We start from the raw sequence: 24,021 nt of genomic DNA, 5'->3' as shown, positions 1-24,021 counted from the left end.
GGAATGTCTCCACTAACTGTCTCCAGATGTGCCTACTTGGCAACCCACTGATGAAACGTTACTGAGGGGGACACAGGATCTACACTATCAAATTGGATGTAAGTATCTCGTATTTATGTTTGATCAGGGGGACATGTTATACTAAAGGCAACGCGAACTGGAGACTCGCTTATAGTCAAGCTTTTATTTTAGTCAATCCTACAATTTTTTGTGCTTCATAAAAGAAGCTATGCAGCTCATTTTACTGTGATTTAATATGCAGCAGAGCCCGTTAAAATGAACTGTCTCTGGCCAGCTTTGCATATAGGCTTGTGCTTTACTTCACAATAGCATCTTCTTTGCATGTTTTTAGATGTTGTTTTTTATGCAAGACATTAGGTCTTCTTTATGGGGAGTCTTAGAGTTGCAAGAAGGGCTGTTACGTTCCAAATGTAATCGTGTAAAAATATGGGCATGTTATGCTTACAAGACCTTCTTTTTTGGGTTGCACTCACAATTTTTATGCAGCCCTCTTTATCAGAGTTTCAGTGGTGTAATCTTTGGAGCTCAATCCACGTACACATAATTTTGCAAACTGTGTATCATTGTAAATATATCTAGATTTCATTAGAATTTAACAGAACGTCACATATGACCATTTAAACAGCTTTTTTGTCAGACTGTGATACTCTTACTCACACTGTATTTTACTTCATGACCATCCCATTCAAATTGATGGGGCATACTCCCAGAGTAAAGTACTATGATATATGTATGTAGGGACATTGCAATATTTGCATCACAAACTGTAATAGCATTGTAGATCGTTATGGAAGATGCTAATGCGAGAACTTTAAATGAATTTTCGTTGCTGTTCGCCAATGGCAGATCATCAAAAGAAGCCAGATTTATCATTTCATGGGGGATCGGAGAAAGAGGGAGAAGGAAAGAAAGCAAGTGATGCAGATTGTTGGGGGAGAAACAGAGGTTTAGCAGATGTCTCTTATTTTGAGTATCAAGAACACCCATACACTTATGTTCACTATACTATAAACGCTGTAGCATTATTCTGGAGCTTAGGGGGCATGTGGGTCAAAGTTTTCAAAAACAGGAAGCTAAAGGCAGGCTCCTAATTCCATATTAAGCTGTGTGGCAAGGCACCTCCTTCGTTTCGCCAGACTTAGCACTTCTGCCCCTGGCGATGGTGGGCCTGGGGTAATCAGCCCCACTCAGGACAGGGTTTGCCTCCCCCCTTCTGTGCTCCCTTGGTCCCTGAGGGTTGGCCTAAGGGGTGACCCTCCACCAAACAAAAAGGAAACAGTCTCAAACACAAAACCCCAGGGGGTACCTTTCGCTTCCTCCTCGCTGGTGCAGGGTGTCATCCTGTTGGTTGCCCTGGGGTGTCAGCCCTTCCCCTAGCAGGCATTCAGGTTTGGCTGTTTCCCCTATGGAAGGAGCACAGCCTCTCAGCCTGGAGTAGCTTATTTCCCTGCTGCCTGTAGCCTGGCAGCTGCTTGTCTCTGTCTCTTCCTCTTTTCTCTGCCCAGAGGAGGGGATTTTAAAGGCCTCAGGCAGACCTTAATTGGATTCAGGGGTCCCTAACTAACCTGAGGTAACCCCTTCTCAGGGGGCCTTTAACATTCCAGGGCTAACATCTCGGCCTTCCCAGACCCTCTTGCATTTCCTCCCCTTGTGTCCCACCCCGACACTAAATGGCGGGACCTAATGTCATCTGTTGAGGGTGAAGAACCCCGGTGGGCCAGCCTATATTCCACCTTGGCCCTATGGCCCGCCAGGGATATCGGTTGGCGGCTCCTACATGGAGCCGTGAGCACGGGCGTGTACCTGCCGCGGTTCGCCTCCCTTCCCGATACCTGGCCCTTTTGCAGCGTGAGGGAGACCCTGGCGTACGCCTCTCTTGAGTGTGCCAGGCTGCAGCCCCTATTCCGGCTCCTAGACCTCCTTTGACGTTTTTGGCTGCTCTTCTCCCCCCATCTTCTTATATATGCACACCCTGTCCATGGCCCCACAAAGTCACGGGACCTCCTCGTCAACTTCCGCTTAACAATGGCCAAAGTGGCCATCTAGAACACCAGGGAGAGGAGGTTGGCTGAGGGGGTTCTCTGCAACTGTGTGGCCTAATTCCGTTCTTCTCTCCGCTCACGTATCCGGGCAGAGTTCCTCTGGGCAGCGTCCACTGGCTCCCTTGACAACTTTGGGAAGCAGAGGGCACTCTCCAGGGTTCTCTGCTCGGTGTCCCCGTCAGGTTCCCTACTTTTGACCCTTTGACCCACACACCTGTTATTTTTTTCAGTTGCCCCCCATAATTATTTGAGTCGCAGGCTCAGCGGATCCTCCCCATAGGCTGGGGGGGAGAGGGACCTTGCGCCCACCCACCTCTCAGAACCCATTATGAAGAGACCCTCTTGCAGCCGTCCGGCCTGACTATCACAGCTGCTATGACAAGTGGCCCAATTTTCCAAAGTGCTGAGCACCTCTGGGCTTCAGCGGGAGCTGCTGGGCACTAAGCAGGTCTGACACTCAGACCATTGTTCCTCCGTAGGAGCCTAAGTACAGATTTACACACCCACCTTGAACACTGACATTTATAAACATCTTGGCCATATGCTGCAAACCACCTGGACTTCGCTTACATTTCAGGTTAAGAGAACAAACAAACCAACCAACCAACCCACCTTTGATGAAAGAAGCAGCCAGTAATACCTGGATCTGGAGTTTATTCTAATATTACACACCAAGGGCCGAATTGGGAAGGCCCCCTAAGGGGTGATTCACGGCACCAGGGACTTTCCCGTTCTCTCCCACTCCTCATTCTTCAGTAGCCTGCATACGTGCCTGTCATAATTTCAGAATGGCAGTGCTGGTACTTGGAAGTGCATCGGAACTGCTCTGTTAGCATGCCCCCTGCCCCAGGGCACATGATGCACCGAAAAGGGTAGTGGGGGACAGGGTCATGGCCTCCCCATCTGCACCAGCCTATGCACTGGACCATGACTGGCTGCCCTGAGCCTGCCCTCTTGCTCTGCCACTAGGGGCACCGGGTGCCCCGAAGGTTGCGGAGGCAGGTGAGGAGGGTCCATTGCCCCCGAACCCGATCTGGCACTAATGCACAGGGTGGGCCAGCCACACTATGGGCAGAAAGATGGAGCAATCCCAGACCACTTGGGGGAGAAGGTGGTTGTGGTCCCAGAGGCACAATCTCTCCTCAACCTTCCCATGCGGTGGGGCAGCCCGGCAGCACTTGCTGCTCAGGGCGTGGTGAAATACTGTAATAGCCCCTACAGACCAAGGCCTGTGAATGGCGCATGTCAGAGACACAGAAATAGCGCCCAATCCTGTAACCCTCACTCATACAAGGCCGATCTGTGTGAGCCCAAGCCCTTGTGAGCACCCTGAATCGTGGTGGCTTCAGTGGGAGTCATGGGCACTCAGCAAATGCAGATCCAGGGCTCCAGGGTTGGGCCCAACAGCTGCAACTTGGGGTTTCCCCCCCCATTTAATTTTGGGTTTATTTTACAATATTTTGCAATCAGAAAACTGCTCTGGAGGCAGCAACTGCTTTCCAGCTTTTGCATTTGATAAGCTGGTTGAATACAGCATTTGGAAACTACAAACCGATAGCCGGATAGCTTTGCCTCCGAAACGTACCCAGCTAGCCTCCGAAACCGTTTCAGAGCTTTTCTCAAAATCCAATTTGTGTATTGGTGGCACTGAAAAGGAATGGCTAATAGAACTGATAGGTGAAATGAGAGGCTCTGTGATGAAATCTCCCCAAGGATACTTGAAAAAAACTGGAACAAAGGACAGTGACTACAGGGGGGGGTGAGTAATTGCTGGACCCAGACTAGAAGAAGACTAGTCTGTAAAAGGAAACTTATTGAAAGTCCTCTAAGGGTGAGGTTTATCTGTACTCAGTTTTCTTACTGTATTAGACTCAAACTTGGGGGTTTTATTTTATTTTACTTGGTAATTCACTTTGTTCTGTCTGTTACTACTTGGAACCACTTAAATCCTACTTTCTGTATTTAATAAAATCACTTTTTACTTATTAATTAATCCAGAGTATGTGTTAATATCTGGGGGGGGGGCGCAAACAGCTGTGCATAGCTCTCTATCAGTGTTATAGAGGGCGAACAATTTATGAGTTTACCCTGTATAAACTTTATACAGAGTAAAACAAATTTATTTGGGGTTTGGACCCCACTGGGAGTTGGGCATCTGAGTGTTAAAGACAGGAACACTTCTGTAAGCTGCTTTCAGTTAAGTCTGCAGCTTTGGGGCACATGGTTCAGACCCTGGGTCTGTGTTGGAGCAGACTGGCGTGTCTGGCTCAACGAGACAGGGTGCTGGAGTCCCAAGCTGCCAGGGCAGGAAAGCAGGGGCAAAAGTAGTCTTGGCACATCAAATGGCAGCCCCCAGGGGGTTTCTGTGATCCAACCCGTCACAATCTGACCCACCAGAAAAAGGAAAAAAGCGGCTTGAAACCTAATGGGATTAATTGCACTTCATAGGATTATTGCCAATGGACAAATTAATGCGAATTGTAGCATCCTGTCCTGCAATAATCTTGATTATATCAGTTAAAGTGTGCTAGCGTGAGAGGCAGCTCACACAGGGGTTTTGTAAGGTCTTTGGGGCAGGCACCATCTTTGTTCTGTGTATATACAGTGCCTAGCCCCACGGTCTCTAGGTGTCACAGCAATGCCAATAGTAAATATCAATAACAAGAGTTGTACATTTTAAAGGTCCAGAGCTCTGCAGAAGGGTCACCCTGGACAAACCACATCTCCTTTCATGGCCGAAGGCTTAAAACTCCTGGCCTACTCATGCGTGGGGTTTAATAGTAACAGCACAATGCCAATACTATCTGCCATAGTGCAGCCCACGGCTAGTACTATAGTAGTACTCATTATTTGTATTGTGGTAGCACCTAGGAGATCTATTCATGGACCAGGACCCCCATCATGCTAGGAGCTGATCAAAGCCCACTAAAGTAAATGGGAGACTTTCCACTGAGTTCCAGGGGCTTTGGATCAGGCCCCAGGCTTACTGGAAAAACTGTTTAAAGATGTTCAGCTAAAAAAAAGCACATTTTCAAAGTTTGTTTATGGATTTATAAACTTCTAGGGACCTTCATAAGGCTGGGTTTTTTAATAAGTTAGTTTACTGGTTGTTTTTGTGACTTTGCCAGGGCTTTATACTACATTTGCCTGGCTTCCCAACAGGCTGTATTACAAAGCATCTTGTTCCTAACTCAGCTGAGATCAAACCACAACACTTTGCTTTGCAATGGTATAACTTCAAATTAGACCTCCTCCCGAAGTACGCTTTCATGCAGGTAGATAAGTCCTCATGGCACCAAAGCCATTTGTATTATAAACTTTGATGAGGTTTGTGACTTTGTCTGAAGAAACCCAATAAACACTGGGACTTGGCATGTGAGAGTCAAGGCCAGAAATGGAACAGATTTTCTTTTAAAAAAAGCGTACTGGCATTTTTGTCAAACACTTCGGATGCTTTACAGTGATTTTAATTTGGGAGCAGCAGTTTAGTTTGCAGAAAAGACCATTTAAGATCGTGTGTGTGTGTGAGAGTGGGAGTGGGAGTGTGTGAGAGAGAGAGAGAGAGTTAGGAATCCAGTAGGAATCTATTTAACCTAAACCAAACCAGCTCCCTAACAGATATGTCCACACATGGGTCTCTACTGGGTGACAACTAATTTAATCAGTGCGACTGTCTGTGTAGACAAGGCCTAAGTCTAATCAGAGAGTGGGATCAAGGTACAGGACATAGTTATACTGATCTGCTCCCCAGAAGGTGACTGATACATAGTTGAGGAAGGAGTTTTTGAGGGAATGGTTTCTCTCTCAATCTCCTGTTCTGAACCCACTCACTGTCAACCCCACCAGTGTTGTTTTCCCCACTCTTTTCTTCTCAGGTTGCTCCCTCAACCAAGCCATGGTGCTTTCCTCAGACTGGAAATGCAAGGGGAGGGGAAAGGATGGCTACGTTGATCCATGGGATGGCTATGTTCATCCATGGCGTGAAAAGTCTGTCTACTAGGTTACAAGGGAATACCCTCCTGGGTTCTTATCTGTCCTAATAGGACTAAGGAGCCCAAAGCTTTTCTCTGAGGGGATGTTTGGGTGTGGAGGTATGTAGGTACAAAGACTTGTGAAGAACAGCGCCATCTGTCAGGCATTGCTGGTAAGAACTGAAGCAATGGTTGATGGGGAAACCGAGGTTGGGTGGGGACTATAAAGGCCTGTGACAGGGCTGATGAGGTGGTCTGACAGTGTGGGAGGGGAATCTGGCTAACCGATAGGTGTCAACAGGCAAACCAGGGAATCATCACTGAGCGGGAGGGTTTCCAGCGAAATCCCACAGGGATAGGTCTTGGCCCTACGCTATTTAACACCTTTATCAATGACCTGAAAGAAAACAAAATCATTACTGATAAAGTTTGCAGATTACACAAAATTGGGGGAGGGGTGGTAAATAACAAAGAGGAAAGGTCACTGATTCAGAGCGGTCTAGATCGCTTGGTAAACTGGGCGTGAGCAAACAATATGCATCTTAATATGGCTAAATGTAAACATACATTTGGAAACAGAATGAGGGACTCTATCCTGGGAAGCAGTGACTCAGAAAAAGATTTGGGGATCATGGGGGCTAATCAGTGATGCTATGGCCAAAAGAACGAATGTGATCCCAGGTGGCATAAACAGGAGACTCTCAAGTAGGAGTAGAGAGGTTATTTTACTTCTATATCTGGCACTGGTACAACCACTTCTGGAATACTGTATCCAGTTCTGGGGTCCACAATTCAAGAAGGATATTGATAAATTGGAGAGGGTTCAGAGGAAACCCATGAGAATGATTAACGGATTAGAAAACATGCTTTATAGTGAGACTCAAGGAGTTCAATCTATTTAGCTTAACAAAGACAAGGTGAAGGGGTGATTTGATTACATCCATGAATACCTACACAAGGAACTAATAATTAAATAATGGGCTCTTCACAGGGCCGGCGCAACCCATTAAGCGACCTAGGTGGTCGCCTAGGGCGCTACAATTTGGGGGGCAGCAACCGCGGTGGTATTTCGGCGGTGGGACCTTCCGCTGCCTCTGTGGGGGGCGGCATTTCGGGGCGGGACTTTCCGCCGCCTAGGGCGGCAGAAAAGCTGGCGGCGCTCCTGGCTCTTCAATCGAGCCAATAAAGGTATGGCTTGATCCTCATGGCTGGACGTTGAAGCTAAGAAAATTCAGACTGGAAATAAAGGTGTAAATTTTTAACGGTGAGAGTAATTAACCATTGGAGCAACTTACCAAGGGTCATGGTGGATTCTCCATCACTGACAATTTTGAAATCAAGATGGGAGGTTTTCCTAAAAGCTCTGCTCTAGGAATTATTTTGGGGACGCTCTATGGCCTGTGTTATACAGGAGGTCAGACTAAATCACCACAATGGTCCCTTCTGGCCTTAGAATCTCTGGCTCCAGAGCTAGGCACCATCCAGCCTGTTCTGGGAAACGTTGCATAGTTCCATGGCTTGCTCTTATTTCTGGCAAGGCTTTTATCTATTTAGTTATTCTGAGTGGCGGGAAGGGAGGATGTGATGTTGGTGGAAGGAAAATCGAATAACCCGCTGTTTTAAAACCGAGACTGGCTCCTGCATGGAACTTTTCCAAACCCCCCAAATCTCTCATACTCTGCAAATAAAGCATGACTTGAAACCTGTCCAAGAGTCACATCAGGCGAGATTGCTCACAGTCTGAGTAAACAGGCTCTGCACTCAGGAAGGTATGGGGCTGAGAGACTGAATCCTGGCCAGGTGATGTAGAGCAAAGCAGAGGCCACTGTTACAGGGCGCCTGGGGACAGAGCAGTCACTGCTTTGACACATGCTTGTGCCAACACATTAGCACCACCGCGCTCTCCTCTCTCCCTTCCAGCAGAGAATGCAGCACAACTGGAGAGGAGCTTATCATGTCTCTCTCGGATGCAGCATCCTGCCACCCTTCCCCCGTGTTACTCCACCCACTTGAAAAGAGCTAGCAGCTTTCTGGAACCTAGTGCTAGGATGCTGTGTCTGCTCACAGTCTGCTCACACACAGGTTAGCAGGGCACAGAACCGAGCTCTCTGACCCTTGGGCAGGCTAGAGAGACAGTATCTTCCTGGAAATAAAAAAACCCGATTCTTTGCTTTAAAAATAAAAAGTCTCTGGCTTCCAGTTCACAATAAAAATCTACGTTGGTCTCTGTTGTTCCTTATTTGTAGGACGATTTTGTTTGTTTTAAACAGATTTGGGCCCAACATAACCCGATATTATAGGGATAACAGAAACATGGTGGAATTGTAGTCATGACTGGAGTACAGGTATTGAAGGCTAAGTGCTGTTTAGGAAAGACAGAAATAAAGGCAAAGGTGGTGGAGTAGCATTGTATATCAATGATGAGGTAGACTGTGAAGAAATAAGAAGGGATGGAATGGATAAGAGAGTCTGTCTGGGCAAAAATCACATTGGGGAAGAAAGCTACTAGAGCCTCCCCCTGAGACAGTGCTTGGGTGTACGATAGACCACCGGGATCCGATTTGGATATGGATAGAAACCTTTTTAATGAAGTAAATACTAATGGGAATTGTGTGATCATGGGAGACTAACTTCCCAGATATAGACTGGAGAACAAGTGCTAATAATAATAGGGCTCAGATTTTCCTGGATGCGATAGCTGATGGATTCCTTCACCAAGTAGTTGCTGAACCAACAAGAGGGGATGCCATTTTAGATTTGGTTTTGGTGAGTAGTGAAGACCTCATAGAAGAAATGGTTGTAGGGGACAACCTTGGTTTGAGCAATCATGAGCTAATTCAGTTCAAACTAAATGGGAGGATAAACAAAAATAGATCTGTGACTAGGGTTTTTGATTTCAAAAGGGTTAACTTAAAAAAATTAAGGAAATGAGTTAGGGAAGTGGACTGAAGAACTTGTGGATCTAAAGGTGGAGGAGGCCTGGAATTACTTCAAGTCAAAGTTGCAGAAACTATCAGAAACCTGCATCCCAAGAAAGGGGAAAAAATTCATAGGCAGGAGTTGTAGACCAAGCTGGATGAGCAAGCATCTCAGAGAGGTGATTAAGAAAAAGCAGAAAGCCTACAAGGAGCAGAAGATGGGAGGGATCAGCAAGGAAAGCTACCTTATTGAGGTCAGAACATGTAGGGATAAAGTGAGAAAGGCCAAAAGCCATGTAGAGTTGGACCTTGCAACGGGAATTAAAACCAATAGTAAAAGGTTCTATAGCCATATAAATAAGAAAAAAACAAAGAAAGAAGAAGTGGGACCGCTAAACACTGAGGATGGAGTGGAGGTTAAGGATAATCTAGGCATGGCCCAATATCTAAACAAATACTTTGCCTCAGTCTTTAATGAGGCTAATGAGGAGCTTAGGGATAATGACAGGATGACAAATGGGAATGAGGCTATGGAGGTAGATATTACCACATCCAAGGTAGAAGCCAAACTCGAACAGCTTAATGGGACTAAATTGGGGGGCCCAGATAATCTTCATCCAAGACTATTAAAGGAACTGGCACATGAAATTGCAAGCCCATTAGCAAGAAGTTTTAATGAATCAGAAAACTCAGGGGTTGTACCGTACGACTGGAGAATTGCTAACATAGTTCCTATTTTTAAGAAAGCGGGGTGGGAAGTGATCCGGGTAACTATAGGCCTGTTAGTTTGACATCTGTAGCATGCAAGGTCTTGTAAAAAAATTTGAAGGAGAAAGTAGTTAAGGACATTGAGATCAATGGTAATTGGGACAAAATAAAACCTAGTTTTACAAAAGGTAGATCGTGCCAAACCAACCTGATCTCCTTCTTTGAGATGGTAACAGATTTTTTAGACAAAGGAAATGCAGTGGATCTAATTTACCTAGATTTCAGTAAGGCATTTCATACGGCTCCACATGGGGAATTATTAGTTAAATTGGAAAAGATGGGGATCAGTATGAAAATTGAAAGGTGGATAAGGAACTGGTTAATGGGGAGACAACAATGGGTCATACTGAAAGGTGAACTGTCAGGCTGGAAGGAGGTTACTAGTGGAGTTCCTCAGGGATCGGTTTTGGGACCAATCTTATTTAATCTATTTATTACTGACCTTGGCACAAAAAGTGGGAGTGTGCTAATAGAGTTTGCGGATGACATGAAGCTGGGAGATATTGCCAATAGAGAAGGACCGGGATATCCTACAGGAAGATCTGGATGACCTTGTAAACTGGAGTAATAGTAATAGGATGAAATTTAATAATGAAAAGTACAAGGTCATGCATTTAGGGATTAACAACAAGAATTTTTGTTATAAGCTGGGGATTCATCAGTTGGAAGTAACAGGAGGAGGAGGAGAAGGTCCTCAGAGTATTGGTTGATCACAGGATGACTATGAGCCGCCAATGTGATATGGCCGTGAAAAAAGCTAATGCGGTCTTGGGATGCATCAGGCGAGGTATTTCCAGTAGAGATAAGGAGGTGTTAGTACCGTTACACAAGGCACTGGTGAGACCTCATCTGGAATACTGTGTGCAGTTCTGGTCTTCCACGTTTAAGAAGGATGAATTCAAACTGGAACAGGAACAGAGAAGGGCTACTAGGATGATCCGAGGAATGGAAAACCTGTCTTATGAAAGGAGACTCAAAGAGCTTGGCTTGTTTAGCCTTCTTTTGGTTAGGCTGAGGGGGGATATGATTGCTCTCTTTAAATATATCAGAGGGATAAATACCAGGGTGGGAGAGGAATTATTTAAGCTCAGTACTAGTGTGGACACAAGAACAAATGGATATAAACTGGCCATCAGGAAGTTTAGACTTGAAATTAGACGAAGGTTTCTAACCATCAGAGGAGTGAAGTTCTGGAACAGCTTTCCAAGGGTAGCAGTGAGGGCAAAAGACATATCTGGCTTCAAGACTAAGCTTGATAAGTTTATGGAGGGGATGGTATGATGGGATAGCCTAATTTTGGTAATTAATTGATCTTTGACTATTAGCGGTAAATATGCCCAATGGTCTGAGATGGGATGTTAGATGGGGTGGGATCTGAATTACTATAGAGAATTCTTTCCTGGGTGTCTGGCTGGTGAGTCTTGCCCACATGCTCAGGGTTTAGCTGATCACCATATTTGGGGTCGGGAAGGAATTTTCCTCCAGGGCAGATTGGCAGAGGCCCTGGGGGCGTTGGGCATGGGTCACTTGCTGGAGGATTCTCTGCACCTTGAAGTCTTTAAACCATGATTTAAGGACTTCAATAGCTCCGACACAGGTTAGGGGTTTGTTACAGGAGTGGGTGGGTGAGATTCTGTGGCCTGCGTTGTGCAAGAGGTCAGACTAAACAATCATAATGGTCCCTTCTGACCTTACAGTCTATAATATGAAGTGGGTTTTGCCCAGAAAGCTTACCATGGAGCCTTTTCCAGATCTTCACTTGAGTGGTGGGCGAGTTGGTTCCAGCGTCGAATGGGCCAGGATCCTGCTCTGCAGTAGCGCTGTGAAAGGAGGCATTCTGTCCCTGGAAAAAGATTAAGCTTCCTCTTTTCTCTCCTCATCTACCTTTGAAAGAAACCTAGGGAGTGTCAGTGAACGGAACCAGAATTGCTAGAGAGTTTCAGAACCGCGTTTTAGCAGAAGTTCCAAAAGAGCTCACAGGTTGCTGCGCTGAGGCGAGAGAAACGTGCAATCCTTTTAACAGCTGGAAGGTCCCTTTTAAAGCAAACACAAACTGGTGAACAAAACAATAATCAGCACTTGAATTCTCAACCTGCTTTAACAGGCAGATAATTCTCGTTATCCCCATTTTACAGGCGGGGGAAAGTGAAACAGAGAGGGCACACGACTTGCTCAGGGTCACCCAGCAGATCTGTGGTAGAGCCAGGACTAGAACCAAGGGTTCCTGAGTCCCCGTACAGTGAAATGAATCGGCATTTCAAGGGAAAGATTGCACAATGCATTTAAAAGTGTAACTGTTCAGTGCAGCCTGGCGGGCGATTGACAGCTCCGGGGGTTCTTTTAATTTTTTGCATGGGAATCTCGCTGCATGCTGTGAGCCTCACACTGAAATCCTTCCGCACCCAGAATCTATAGGTGCTCACTTCCTGCACAGGTGGGTGCCGTATAGAACTCCACAGGACCATCAGTTCAGGCCACGCATCCAGTGCACAAAGTCACAGCAGAGTACAACTCAGCTACACATCTGGATCTGGACAGGGCTGTTTATGAACTTGCTTGAAGTAATTCCTCCTATTGGTATTTCCGTTCTTTGAGAAGGAGGGTTACTTTCTTCCACCCCTTTGTCCTGGAGGGACAGACTCTCACGCGTTCTGCTTTTTGCTTTGCTGCTTAAGGGGAACGAGACTAACCAGCGGATGCATTTCTGGCTGGTTTTAATGTAATGCTACAACACACAACGCAGTCTGATTCTCTCACAGTTTAATGTGCTGTAAAACAATGCATGCTTTGTTTAGAAATTTTCGAAGGAAATTAAGACTCATCAGGGCCTAGGACCCACCAAAACAGCAGTGGTCCCTTCCTAAAGCCAGGCTGCACATCACTGTCCTTAGCAGCACGCTTTCCGGCCTGCTGGAAGCCCAGGGTTAATCTGCCCCTGTGCAGATATATACAATATGCATCAGGGCAGCATATTCTTTTCCTTGTTGGAGGGCCTAGCAGTGAAGGGTGGGTGACTGTAGCCTCTGTGTAATTGGGAACACAGCTGAATCAACTAGGTAATTCATACAAATCACCTGCCAAGAGAAACCTTTACAAACAACTCTGACTTCCTAGACAGCAGCTTCATAGCCTGCAAGCGGGCCAGTACCGTTCTAACACATGCCCACAGACTCCCTGCGGTTGCAGTAAGTCTGGTGTGGCATTCCAGGTGCTTATTCTGGGCCTGCAGTGCAAGTTCTAGCTCTCTCCACAGAATTAGTGTCTTCGTGACTATGGGGCCCAGTGCCTCCATTTGACCTGCAGCACCTTCCTCTATCCCAAGTAGGGGGAGAAAGAAGCTGACAATCAGAGGCACTGCAGAGCTCTGCCGTGGCTCCAGGGAGATATCGGAGTACAGCACTCCCACCACGACCAGAGGCTTTGGAGACTCAGAGGAGACTAGGATGGGCTCAGCAGGGGGTACGTGAGGGTTAAAAGAGAAGCCTCCTCTATGAGGGAAAGAACAGGTTAAAGAATGTTTAGATAAGTTAGATGTATTCAAGTTGCAGGGCCTGGTGAAATTCATCCTAGGGTAATTAAGGAACTAGCTGAAGCCATCTCCAAATCATTCGTAATTATCTTCAAGAAATAATTGAGGACGGGGGAGGTCCCAGAGGACAGGAGAAGGGCAAACATAGCACCTATCTTTAAAACAGGGAACAAAGAGGACCTTGGGAATTATAGACCAGTCAACCTAACTTCAATACCTGGAAAGATACTGGAAAAAATTATTAAACAATCAGTTTGTAAGCAGATAGAGGACAATAGAGTGATAAGGAATAGCCAGCATGGACTTGTCAAGAACAAATAATGCCAAGTCAACCTCATTTCCTTCTTTGACAGGGTTACTGGCCTAAGTAAGTAAGGATAAGTAGGAAGCAGTAGATGTGATATATCTTTATTTTAGTAAGTCTTTTGACACAGTCTCATATGACGTTCTCATAAGCAAAGTAGGGAAACGTGATCTAGCTTAATTCACTATAAGGTGGGTGCACAACTGGTTGAAAGACCATACTCAAAGAGTGGATATCAATGGTTCGCTGTCCAATTGGAAGGATGTATCTAGTGGGGTCTTGCAGGGGTCAGTCCTGGGTCGGGTACTAGTCAATATTTTCTTTAATGACTTGGGTAATGGAGTGGAGAGTTTGCTTATAAAATTTGCAGATAACACCAAGCTGGTAGAGGTTGCAGACACTTTGGTGAACAGGATTAGAATTCAAAATAACTTTGATACATTGGAGAATTGGTCTGAATTAAACCAGATGAAATTAAATAAAGATAAATGCAAAGTACTTCACTTAGGAAGGAAAAATCAAATGCACCACTACAAAATAGGGAATAGCTGGCCAGGTAGTGGTACTGCTGAAAAGGATTTGGGGAGAACAGTGGATCACATATTGAATACTAGTCAACAATGTAATGCAGTTGTGAAACAGGCTAATATCATTCCCAGGTGCATTAGTAGCAGTGTTGTATGTAAGACTTGGGAGGTAATTGTCCTGCTGTATTCAGCACTGGTGAGGCCTCAGCTGGAGTACTGTGTCCTTTCTGAGTGCCACACTTTGGAAAAGATGTGGACATTTTGGAGAGTCCAGCGGAGACCAGCAGAAATGATAAAAAGGTTTAGAGAACCTGACCTATGAGGAAAGCGTTAAAAAATGGGCATGTTTAGTCTTGAGAAAAGGATGACTGAGGGGGGACCTGATCAGTCTTCAGATATGTTAAGGACTGTTATAAAGAGGACTCTGATCAATTGTTCTCCATGCCCACTGAAGGTAGGACAAGAAGTAATGGGCTTAAACTGCAGCAAGGGAGACTTAGGTTTGATATTAGGAAAAACTTTCCAACTCTAAGGGTAGTTAAGCTCTGGAATAGGCTTCCAAGGGAGGTGGAATCATTGATCTTTTTAAGAACAGGTTGGACAAACACATGTCAGGGATGGCCTGTCAGTGGCTCTCCACCTTTCCAGACTACTGTACCCCTTTCAGGAGTCTGATTTGTCTTTGCATACCCCCAAATTACACCTCATTTCAAAACTACTTGCTTACAAAATCAGACACAAAAATACAGAAATGTCACAGCCACACTATCACTGAAAAATTGCTTGTCTTTCTCATTTTTACCATATAATTATAACATAAATCGATGGGGATATAAATATTGTACTTACATCTCGGTGTATAGTATATAGAGTAGTATAAACAAGCCATTGTCTGTATGAAATTTTAGTTTGTACTGACTTTGCTGGTGCTTTTTACGTAGCCTGTTGTAAAACTAGGCAAATATCTAGCTGAGTTGATGTACCCCTGGTTGAGAACCACTGATCTAGGTTTACTTGGTCCTGCCTCAGCACAGGAGCTGGACTTGACTTCTCAAGGTCCCTTCCAGCCCCACATCTCTATGATTTCTATTATTTCAATTTCTTCTATCTTCATCATTCTTCGTGCACGTCCCTCTCCATTCTCAGCTCTTTAAAATGCCCCTGATACAAACACTTAGATGGTTTTTCCTGTTCTCTCTTTGCACTGGGGTTAACTGTTGTGTTCTATAGTCATCGCCAACTTCCCTAACTCTCTGTCCCTCAGGCTAGCAAAGCTGGCTAGATGTCCCGGAGACTGATTTCACTGCTATTCAAGCAGAGGCCACGTAACTCATCCAGCCCCCTTGCATCTCAGGGGAAGCTCGATGCTCTGTCACCCCTCCCAGCTACTGGTTCACCTTTGCAATTCTGTGGCTTCTTGCATCATTTGAGCTAAGGAATGGCAGAGCTTCTGAGATCGCCTGTACAGTCCTCTCCCTCAACTCCACATGCCCAGGTCTCCATTGCCATCTATGCCTTTTGCCAACAAGCTGCTGGCCTTGTTGCTGGCTCTGGTGAGAAAAGCAACTCTCCCCAGCAGTTGTCGTAAACCATCCGACCTGAAGGTCACATCTTGAGTTTGTGCTCCCAGGGTGAAATCTGGGCCCCACTGAAGTCAATGAGAGTTTGGTCATTGATTTCAGGGGGGGGGGGTGTGCTAAGATTTCACCCCTGATAGGCAACACACTTCCCTGGTTGCAGGAAATACGGCCAACCCCACACCATTTAAACAAATGCCCTGTGACGCCATCAAGAAATTCTACACCAGAACTGCTGATTCTCTTCCAATGCCACCTGAGGGGCAGCAAGAGGGAAGGCTAGGAGGTATCCCTTGCCCTGCCTTTTTCACAGCCGTGGTAGAGGTGGCTGCAGATCCAACAGCCTGTCTGGTGGGACCTCCAACCATCTAGTTCAAGATTTCACATTCACTGGGGGGAGGGTTGCAAGAAATCTGACTGGGCAGATCTTGGCAATGGACCCTCAGGCTTCTCTAGCTTTTCCAGCTAGCCATAGAGGGCTGGAGGGGTCTGGTTTTGTTGGCAGAGCAGCCTGAGTGATACAAAACCATCCCTACTGTCATAGCTTGAACCTACCAGCTTCAGCTAGTCCCAGGAGTGAGAAGCTGGACCCGGATAGCAAAACCTGCTCTTCCAACATGGAAGCACATCGTACTATTAAGTCCGTTACCCCACAGCCACGCTCTTGCTGCAGGCTTGTGCACCAAGGGGTAGGGCGTTTCTGCTTGCTTTGATATCACCCTAGTTTTTCCTGATGCTGAGTGGTGATGAATACTCAAGGAATATAACGGGATCTGCAGGACTCATCAGCATCTTGTTGGCCAAGATCAGCAACAGGACCTAGAGAGTTTTTCCCACACTGACAAATTCAAACAGAGCTGACTCCTGGCTAAGAGCCAAGGCCAGGATGAGTGCTGTAAAAATATCCAACATTAACACAAAGGTCCATATCATTTGATATAGGATCAGGGCTAGCAATTCCTTTTAAATTAGAAGTTTATTCAGCATTAATCGGTTTTATTTGAGCATTCTATTGCTGTATCTCAGAGTCCTTTCCTTCAGTAAATGAAAACACAGAGGGATTGGGCCATCAGCCCATGCATGTAACAATCCAGGATTTTTTTTTGGCTCCTTCACAAGGATTCTATTGCCAGACTCCACAGTTTTGGCAGGATAAATCTGTAAATCATGGAAATTTCTAGCTTCATGACACACACACATTTTATTCCAAGTCCTAGTTGATAAACTTAAATGCAGTAAAGAGCCAGTTTTTTTTATCCAAGTCCTTCATTAGCATCTGGAATCTGAAAGCTGATGTAAGATCAGACATTTACACAAAAGAAAAAAAAAATCCTCTCTCAACTGGGGAAGGAGACGGGATTTTATGAAAAACACGGCCGGCTTTTAACTTGATCTGAGATATGTAATCACTTGCCAATATAGCTTGGATTTTCTCATAGAGGGACCAATCCGGAAAGGCACTGAACAGCCTTAACTCATTCTAAAGTCAGTAGTTTTGGAGTTTAAATCCCATTGGCAGTCAACGGGGTTTAGGCACTTTGGAGCCTAACTCCCTTTTAAAATGGGTAGCAATGCCTAAGCACCTTCAAAAATCTGGGCCTTCGAGGCTTATAAGTCAGCACCAACACCTTAAACTGTCCCTGCAAACCCAGAGGCAGCCAGTGCAGACCTCAGAGCACTAGAGTAACACGTTGACAGTGAGATCACCAGTGACAGGGTGATAAACTTAAAAGAAAATGAGGTCTTGTACCTAAAGGGAATCCTGTGCTAATTATTAGGAATAGAAAAGCCACCTCTTGCCACATTCACCCTGCTCATGCCATTAGAAGACAGCTGAAGTGGATATCCTGTATATTATGTATGGTGTGTATAAACTATGCTTTCATTCCAATTGTATTTCAGATTTTGCCCCACACAGAGCACATTGCAGATGTCTAGTTGCAAGGTGATAAAGGCATGGATGAGGGACGGGAGGTCTACACACAACAGAAAAGGGCATAACTTCAAAGCCAGACATGGATGAAAAAAACCCAAACCCATCCTGGCCACTGCAAATACCACCTGTTCTACACACAGTAGCTGGAGATCTTGCCCAACCCCGGATTGTGTATTGATTGACCAAATGCAGGTGCACATCCTGTCAAGGGACAAATATCAGCTCTCCCACACCTCCTACCCACCAATACCACCTCAGATGTATTTGGTTTGAGCCTCAGCCAGATAATTCTCATGCATGCTGTGATCTCCAGACAGACAAAGTGGGTCAGAGGAGATGTAGATGAAGACCTGGGTTGTCTTCAGCATACTGCAGGCACCATAGCTCACGCCGTCTCACTGAAGGCTAATGGCGCCTCTTTGAATGAGAGGGGTGATATGGTGGAACCAGTGGAACCCTAACATGAGAGCACTCTTGGGGAAGAAAAATAACTTCCTCCAAATCCCCGAGATCTCTCTGACAGGAAGAGAACAGAACCACTTAAGAACAGCCCCATCCACTCCTCGGAGGGCCTGTGAGAAAACTGGGGCTTGATGCAAGAATTACTGAGTGAAATTCAAACCGAGTGACATATGCTGGAAGTCTCATGTTGCCAGTACTAAGACATCCTTCGAATTGCTAAACATTATAGATGACTATTTCCTTAATGCTCTATATTGGACCTCCTCATGAAAGAGAAATTGATCATAGAACTAGGTGCATGTGATCATGACTTGATTACATTTCTTATGTGCAAACAGAATAAAGTCCCAACCTGTAATATATATATATATACACACACACACACACACACACACTTGGGGCTCCAAAAGGGCCAGTTTCACAAAGCTGAAAACATTTGAGTCAAATTAGTTGGCAGAAAAAATTGAAACAGAAAAATATAAATGATAACTGGGAACAGCGTCAGAACATTTTACTAAATTTCCAAAAAGCCCCAACCAAGAAGGAAGGCTATACTTGTTTAAAAACAAACCAACAAACAGCCTGACTAGGAGGGAAAGTTAAATCAGCAATTAAAAAAACAATGTATGACAATAAAAAAGGGGATGCTGATAGCAGTGAATATAAATAGAAGCTAGAATCCGTAGAAAATTGATAAGAGAAGCAAAAGGACACAAGGCGACCTCTATGGCCAGCAAAGCTATGGAGTTTTTAAGTATATCAGGAACAAAAGGAACCATAACAATAGTAGTTGTCCATTACTAGATGGAAATAGTAGACTAATCAATCACAATAGAGTTAAGACAGACTTGGTCAATAAATATTTCTGGTCTGTATTTGGGAAAAAGCTAGAGGATGTATATATATAGGATGATGATGATCAAATAATCTCAATTCCAACTGTAACTAAGGAGGATTTTAAACACCAGCTCCTAAAGTGACATTTTTAAATGAGTAGGTTTGGATAACTTGCATCAAAGAGTTTTAAGAGAGCAGGCTGAGGAGCACTATGGACAATTAATGTTGATTTTTAATAACTCTGGAACACTTTTGAAGTTCCAGAGGACTGGAAAAAAGCTAATTTTGTGACAATATTTAAAAAGAGTGGATGGGATGACTTGTCAGCCTGACATCAATCCCGGGCAAAATAATGGAATGGCTGATCCAGGATTTGATTAGTAAAGGATGAAAAGAGGGTAATATAATTAATGCCAATCAACTTGGGTGTATGGAAAATAAATCTTGTCAAATGAAATTGACATTTATTTTTGCTCAGCTTACAAGTTTGGTGGATAAAGATAATAATGTTGATGTAATAGACTTCTGTAAGACATTTGACTTGGTATGCACAACATTCTGATTAAGGAACTAGAATGAGACAAAATTAACATGGCACACACTAAACAGACTAAGAACTGGCTAACTGAGAGGTCTCAAAATATAATGTTAAATGGGGAATCCTCATTGAGCGGGTGTGTTTCTAGAGGGATCCCGCAGGCAGCAATTTTTGGTTAAGCAGAAGGTCAGACTAGATGATCATTCATAATGGTACCTTCTGGCCTTAAAAATCTATGAATGTAAATTATGGCAACTATGGGATTTGTAATCAGATATCATTTTAATATTGTGTGTGTGTGAGTATGAGAATGTGTATCAATCCTAATGATCTTTTAAAAAAAATCCCACTGGTGTAGATAGTTCTCAGATTCTGATCACCACTTCCCCCTGGGTGTGTAGGGCTTAAATAGATACAGCCTTCTCTGGGGAGAAAGGGAACCAATTGCTCCTAAGAATAGTTGGAACAACTCTCGTCGTCAATTTCTTCTGTTCCACTTACTTATTTAGCTGCTGTGGGAAACAATGTGGCTACGTGTACTGCCGTGAAAAAGGATCTGTGTCTGTTCCAGCTATAGACACGTGACCAATTCTTTCCCTGGACTATATTTAGATATTGCTTTCTGCATCCTTGTAACTCTTATTTTTCTTCTTGCAGTTTAGTTACTAATCTAACTGAATAGAACAGCGGTTCTCAAACTGTGGGTCGGGACCCCAGAGTGGGTCACGACTCCGTTTTAATGGGGTCGCCAGGGCTGGCGTTAGACTTGCTGGGACTGGGGCCGAAGCCAAAATCTGAGCCCCATCACCCAGGGCTGAAGCCCTCAAGCTGCCTTCAGCTGCCAGATTTGTCTTTTTGCTTTTGAATGACTTGAAGGAAACTTAATATTAAATGGCTTCTTTAGTTCTTATCAAGAGTTTTATTTATATGAGACAAGAAGAATGGTTTTGATCATAGTTTTGCTCTATGTTCTTCTAGGACACAATGGTGGGATCTTTTGTGGTTTTTGGAGAGGGGGTGAATCAATCATGTATCAGCGGAGAGGTTTTAAGAAAAAGTTGGGTTTCCCATAGGTAACTTGAACAGCAACATGGTCTAGAGGTCAGAGCAAATGACTGGAAGTCAGGCCCTCCTGAGTTCAACTCCTAGCTCAGTTACTGGTTTGCTGTCTAGCTCTTGGTAAAGCACTTAATGGGTCCCAGCATTGCCACTGGTGAAACAAGAATATTAATACCTCCCTCCTGGGTGTCTTGTGATTATTAAATTATTTTTTACCAGAGTGCCTTGAAGATGTTAAATGCTCTGCACTAATGTACAATGTGTTTATTTGCAGATGGACATGGGTTTTGAGCAGCTCACCAAGCACAGCTTTTAACACTCCTTACAAGAAGTGTGGAGACAATGAGAGTTCAGCTCAAAGGGGATGCGATCTGCACCCTTTTCCTGGTGGTAGTGCTTTGCTCTTTACTCTATTCCCAGTTGGAGCGTACGTCCCCAACAGGAAACAGGGAGCAAATGCACAAGAAACCTTCACCAACACAGAGGATCTTCCCAGGCCCCGAAGCCCCCAAGTGGCATCCTCAAGCGGAGGTGGCATTTGGCCGACCCAGAATCATTTCTATTGCTAAAGATGCAGAGGTGGCAAGTAAAAAGGCCCAAACTACCACTTCACCACCTCTGACTCATTCTGCCTTCGACTTCAAGCGCTACCTTCTAAACAAGGACAATCGGAACTTTGATCTTCTCATTAACCAGCCCAAGAAATGCCTGAAAACACCAGGAGGCCCCTTCCTGCTTATAGCCATCAAATCGGTGGTTGAGGACTTTGACAGACGCGAGATCGTCCGTAAGACCTGGGGCAGGGAGGGTTTGGTGAACGGGGTGCAGGTTCAAAGAGTTTTCCTCCTGGGAATACCAAAGAATAAGACAGCACTTGCAACATGGGAGATTCTTGTCCACCAGGAGAGTCTGATGTATCAGGACATTTTACTCTGGGACTTTCTGGATACTTTCTTCAATCTGACCCTGAAAGAGATCCACTTCCTGAACTGGGCTCACGAGTTTTGTTCTAGTGTGAAGTTCATTTTTAAAGGGGATGCTGATGTTTTTGTCAATGTGGAGAACATCATTGACTTCCTCGAGAGACATGACCCTGCAGAAGACCTCTTTGTTGGGGACATCATCTACAATGCTCACCCAATCCGGGTGCAGAAAAGTAAATATTACATCCCAGAAACGATGTACGGGCTAGGCACATACCCACTCTATGCAGGGGGAGGGGGCTTCTTATTGTCCAGCAGCACCATGAAAAAGCTCTTCCAGGCTTGCAAAGAGGTGGAGCTCTTCCCCATTGACGATGTCTTTTTGGGCATGTGCTTGCAGAGAATCAATCTCAAACCTGTTTTGCATGAAGGATTCAAGACGTTTGGCATCGTGAAACCCTCAGCTGCCCCGCACCTGCAGACATTTGACCCCTGCTTTTACAAAGATCTCATGGTAGTCCACAGTCTAAAAGTAGCCGAAATCTGGCTAATGTGGAATCTGCTTCACAGCCCACGGCTTTCCTGCACCCAGAAGAAGCAGGTGAAGAAGCCTTTCCAATGGAAGAGGAAAAATACTGAAGCAATGATGGACAGCAGCCTTCTGATAAAGCAGGCTAAGCATGGCAGAAGTAGGTGATGAACCAAGCTCAGAAGAACCTTGCGTGGTTGCAACCCAACACGCTGAATTAGCACATCTCGTGTAAACTATTAGGAGACAAGGCCACCCTATTGCAGACATTTGCCAGAATTCCACGTCTGCACACACTATATGCAGTAGGATTTTTTCCCTTAACCTGATTCCAAGTAATTCACAAAACTAGATTTAATTTATTATTATTTATTAGTATCGCAGTAGAGCTTAAAGACCCCCAGTTAGGACTATTGTGCTATACAAACACACAGTAAAGGACAGCCCCAAAGAGCTTATCATCTAATTTGAGACTTAACATGATAAGTGAACATAAAAGGAGCAGGGTAGGGTGGGAGATGAGGACAAGGGTTGTGAAGATAAAAAAAATCATTGCTACATAGGTCTGGGATTACTGAGAGCCAGCAAGAACCACCAAATTGTGCAATAGCTAAAGTAAAGAAAATCAGCTCTCCCCAACTGATGCACAAACCAAACCACCATCGGCTGGCTCCTTGGAGGTGTTACAGCGGAGGTGGGTCTTGAAGGAGAAGAGGGCAGTGGCATTATGGATTAATTCAGGGAGGGGGCTCCATGCAGAATGGGAGAAGGAGAGGAGACAAAATTGGAAGCGGGCTTTGCCAGCAGACCAGAGGATGGGTGAGGGGGCAACATGATCGGAGACCTGCAGGTATGTAGGAAGGGTCAGAGCTGTGAAGGGCCTTGAAGGTGAGGATAAAAAGTTTCCTGTTGTAAATTGATTTACAGTCAATGGAAGCTGAAAATCATCTGACAACAGCTGATCATCTTCTCACCTTGATGGTCCAGATCCTCCATTTCAGACCTCTGCTGGTGAGCAGAGCAATGGCAAATGCATACTTCTGCCCCATGTGTCTCTCACTGTGTTCTTTGATCTGGACGAAATTACTGACATACAGGACTAGTTTATAGAGATTCAGGCCTTTTGTGTATTGAATGCAGTCAAATATGAGAGGTAGCTGGGCCTTTTCAGACACTGGGGGGAAAAATACCCTTCAGACACAAAGGCTTTGAAATAAAAGCTCTTCAGGACATTGCAGCAAAACACAAGCAAACAAAAAACAAACGACTTTCTGCCATTAGGTGACATTCAATTTATCATTCAAAGTTTTTGAATAAGCATTTAAACTTTTGGAGAGGATCACGGTATTGCTTGATTCAACACAGCCTGGACAGCATTTTAGCACTTAAAGCATTTTATTTTCTGATCACAGGTAACTTTAAAAATAAGTACTCACTGGCCAGCACAAGTAGGAAGTGAATCTCTTAAACAGGATTAGGAAAGGCCTTTTGATCCAGGAAGTTATAGGCCCAGATGCACAGCTGAAAAGCTGAAACTATGATTGTTAATTTAGGCACCTAACTCTCTTTAAAATCAATGGGAGTGAGACCCCTAAATACTTTTCAGGATCTGAGCCTTAAGCATATACACCTCTACCCCGATATAACGCTGTCCTTGGGAGCCAAAAAATCTTACCACGTTATAGGTGAAACCACGTTATATCGAACTTGCTTTGATCCACCGGAAAGCGCCGCCCCGCCCCCCCGGGAGCACTGCTTTACCACGTTATATCCGAATTTGTGTTATATCGGGTCGCGTTATATCGGGGTAGAGGTGTACTTAAATCCATCCTTATTGAGGAGAGAACTTAAGAATGTGCTTAAGTCCCACCTACTTTAAGCCGATGTGTAAGGGCTGTCCTGCAAAGGGCTGTTTTTCCTGATTTGGGGCCTATCCCATAGGTCCCTTTCTCAGCTGCAGGACAGTGCACAGTACCAGCTTTTCTTGTTTTTCCATTTGCTGTACCATGGTGTCAATTCTAACTTTCACTATGCAGCACAGTTGGAGGGGAGGGAGTCCGGTAACCTCGATGGATGCGCT

The 24,021-nt window shown here is 44.8% G+C and overlaps 1 protein-coding gene across 2 annotated transcripts; it reads left to right on the top strand.

Moving 5' to 3' along the window:
* The first annotated feature begins 14 nt into the window (after positions 1-14).
* B3GNT9 (UDP-GlcNAc:betaGal beta-1,3-N-acetylglucosaminyltransferase 9) lies at positions 15-23,628 on the top strand. Of its 2 annotated transcripts, none has more exons than XM_024202245.3 (2): positions 15-98; positions 20,764-23,628. In XM_024202245.3, the coding sequence occupies exon 2, from the start codon at positions 20,832-20,834 to the stop codon at positions 22,107-22,109; it is 1,278 nt and encodes a 425-aa protein (XP_024058013.1). In that variant the 5' UTR covers positions 15-98; positions 20,764-20,831; the 3' UTR covers positions 22,110-23,628. The 2 variants fall into 2 exon arrangements, with proteins under 2 accessions (XP_024058013.1, XP_024058014.1); XM_024202246.1 differs by lacking the exon at positions 15-98 and adding an exon at positions 18,079-18,349.
* Positions 23,629-24,021: the final 393 nt, after the last annotated feature.

The sequence above is a fragment of the Terrapene carolina genome, unplaced genomic scaffold (assembly GCF_002925995.2).
Source record: "Terrapene carolina triunguis isolate 2854851 unplaced genomic scaffold, T_m_triunguis-2.0 Scaffold130, whole genome shotgun sequence".
NCBI classification, from domain to species: domain Eukaryota; kingdom Metazoa; phylum Chordata; order Testudines; family Emydidae; genus Terrapene; species Terrapene triunguis.
The sequence above is the reverse complement of the archived record's forward strand: the minus strand, read 5'-3'. Positions and strand labels throughout refer to the sequence as shown.

Bases quoted from the DNA above. Each gene is read 5' to 3' on its own strand.
- B3GNT9 (XM_024202245.3), top strand. From the start codon at position 20,832: ATGAGAGTTCAGCTCAAAGGGGATGCGATCTGCACCCTTTTCCTGGTG.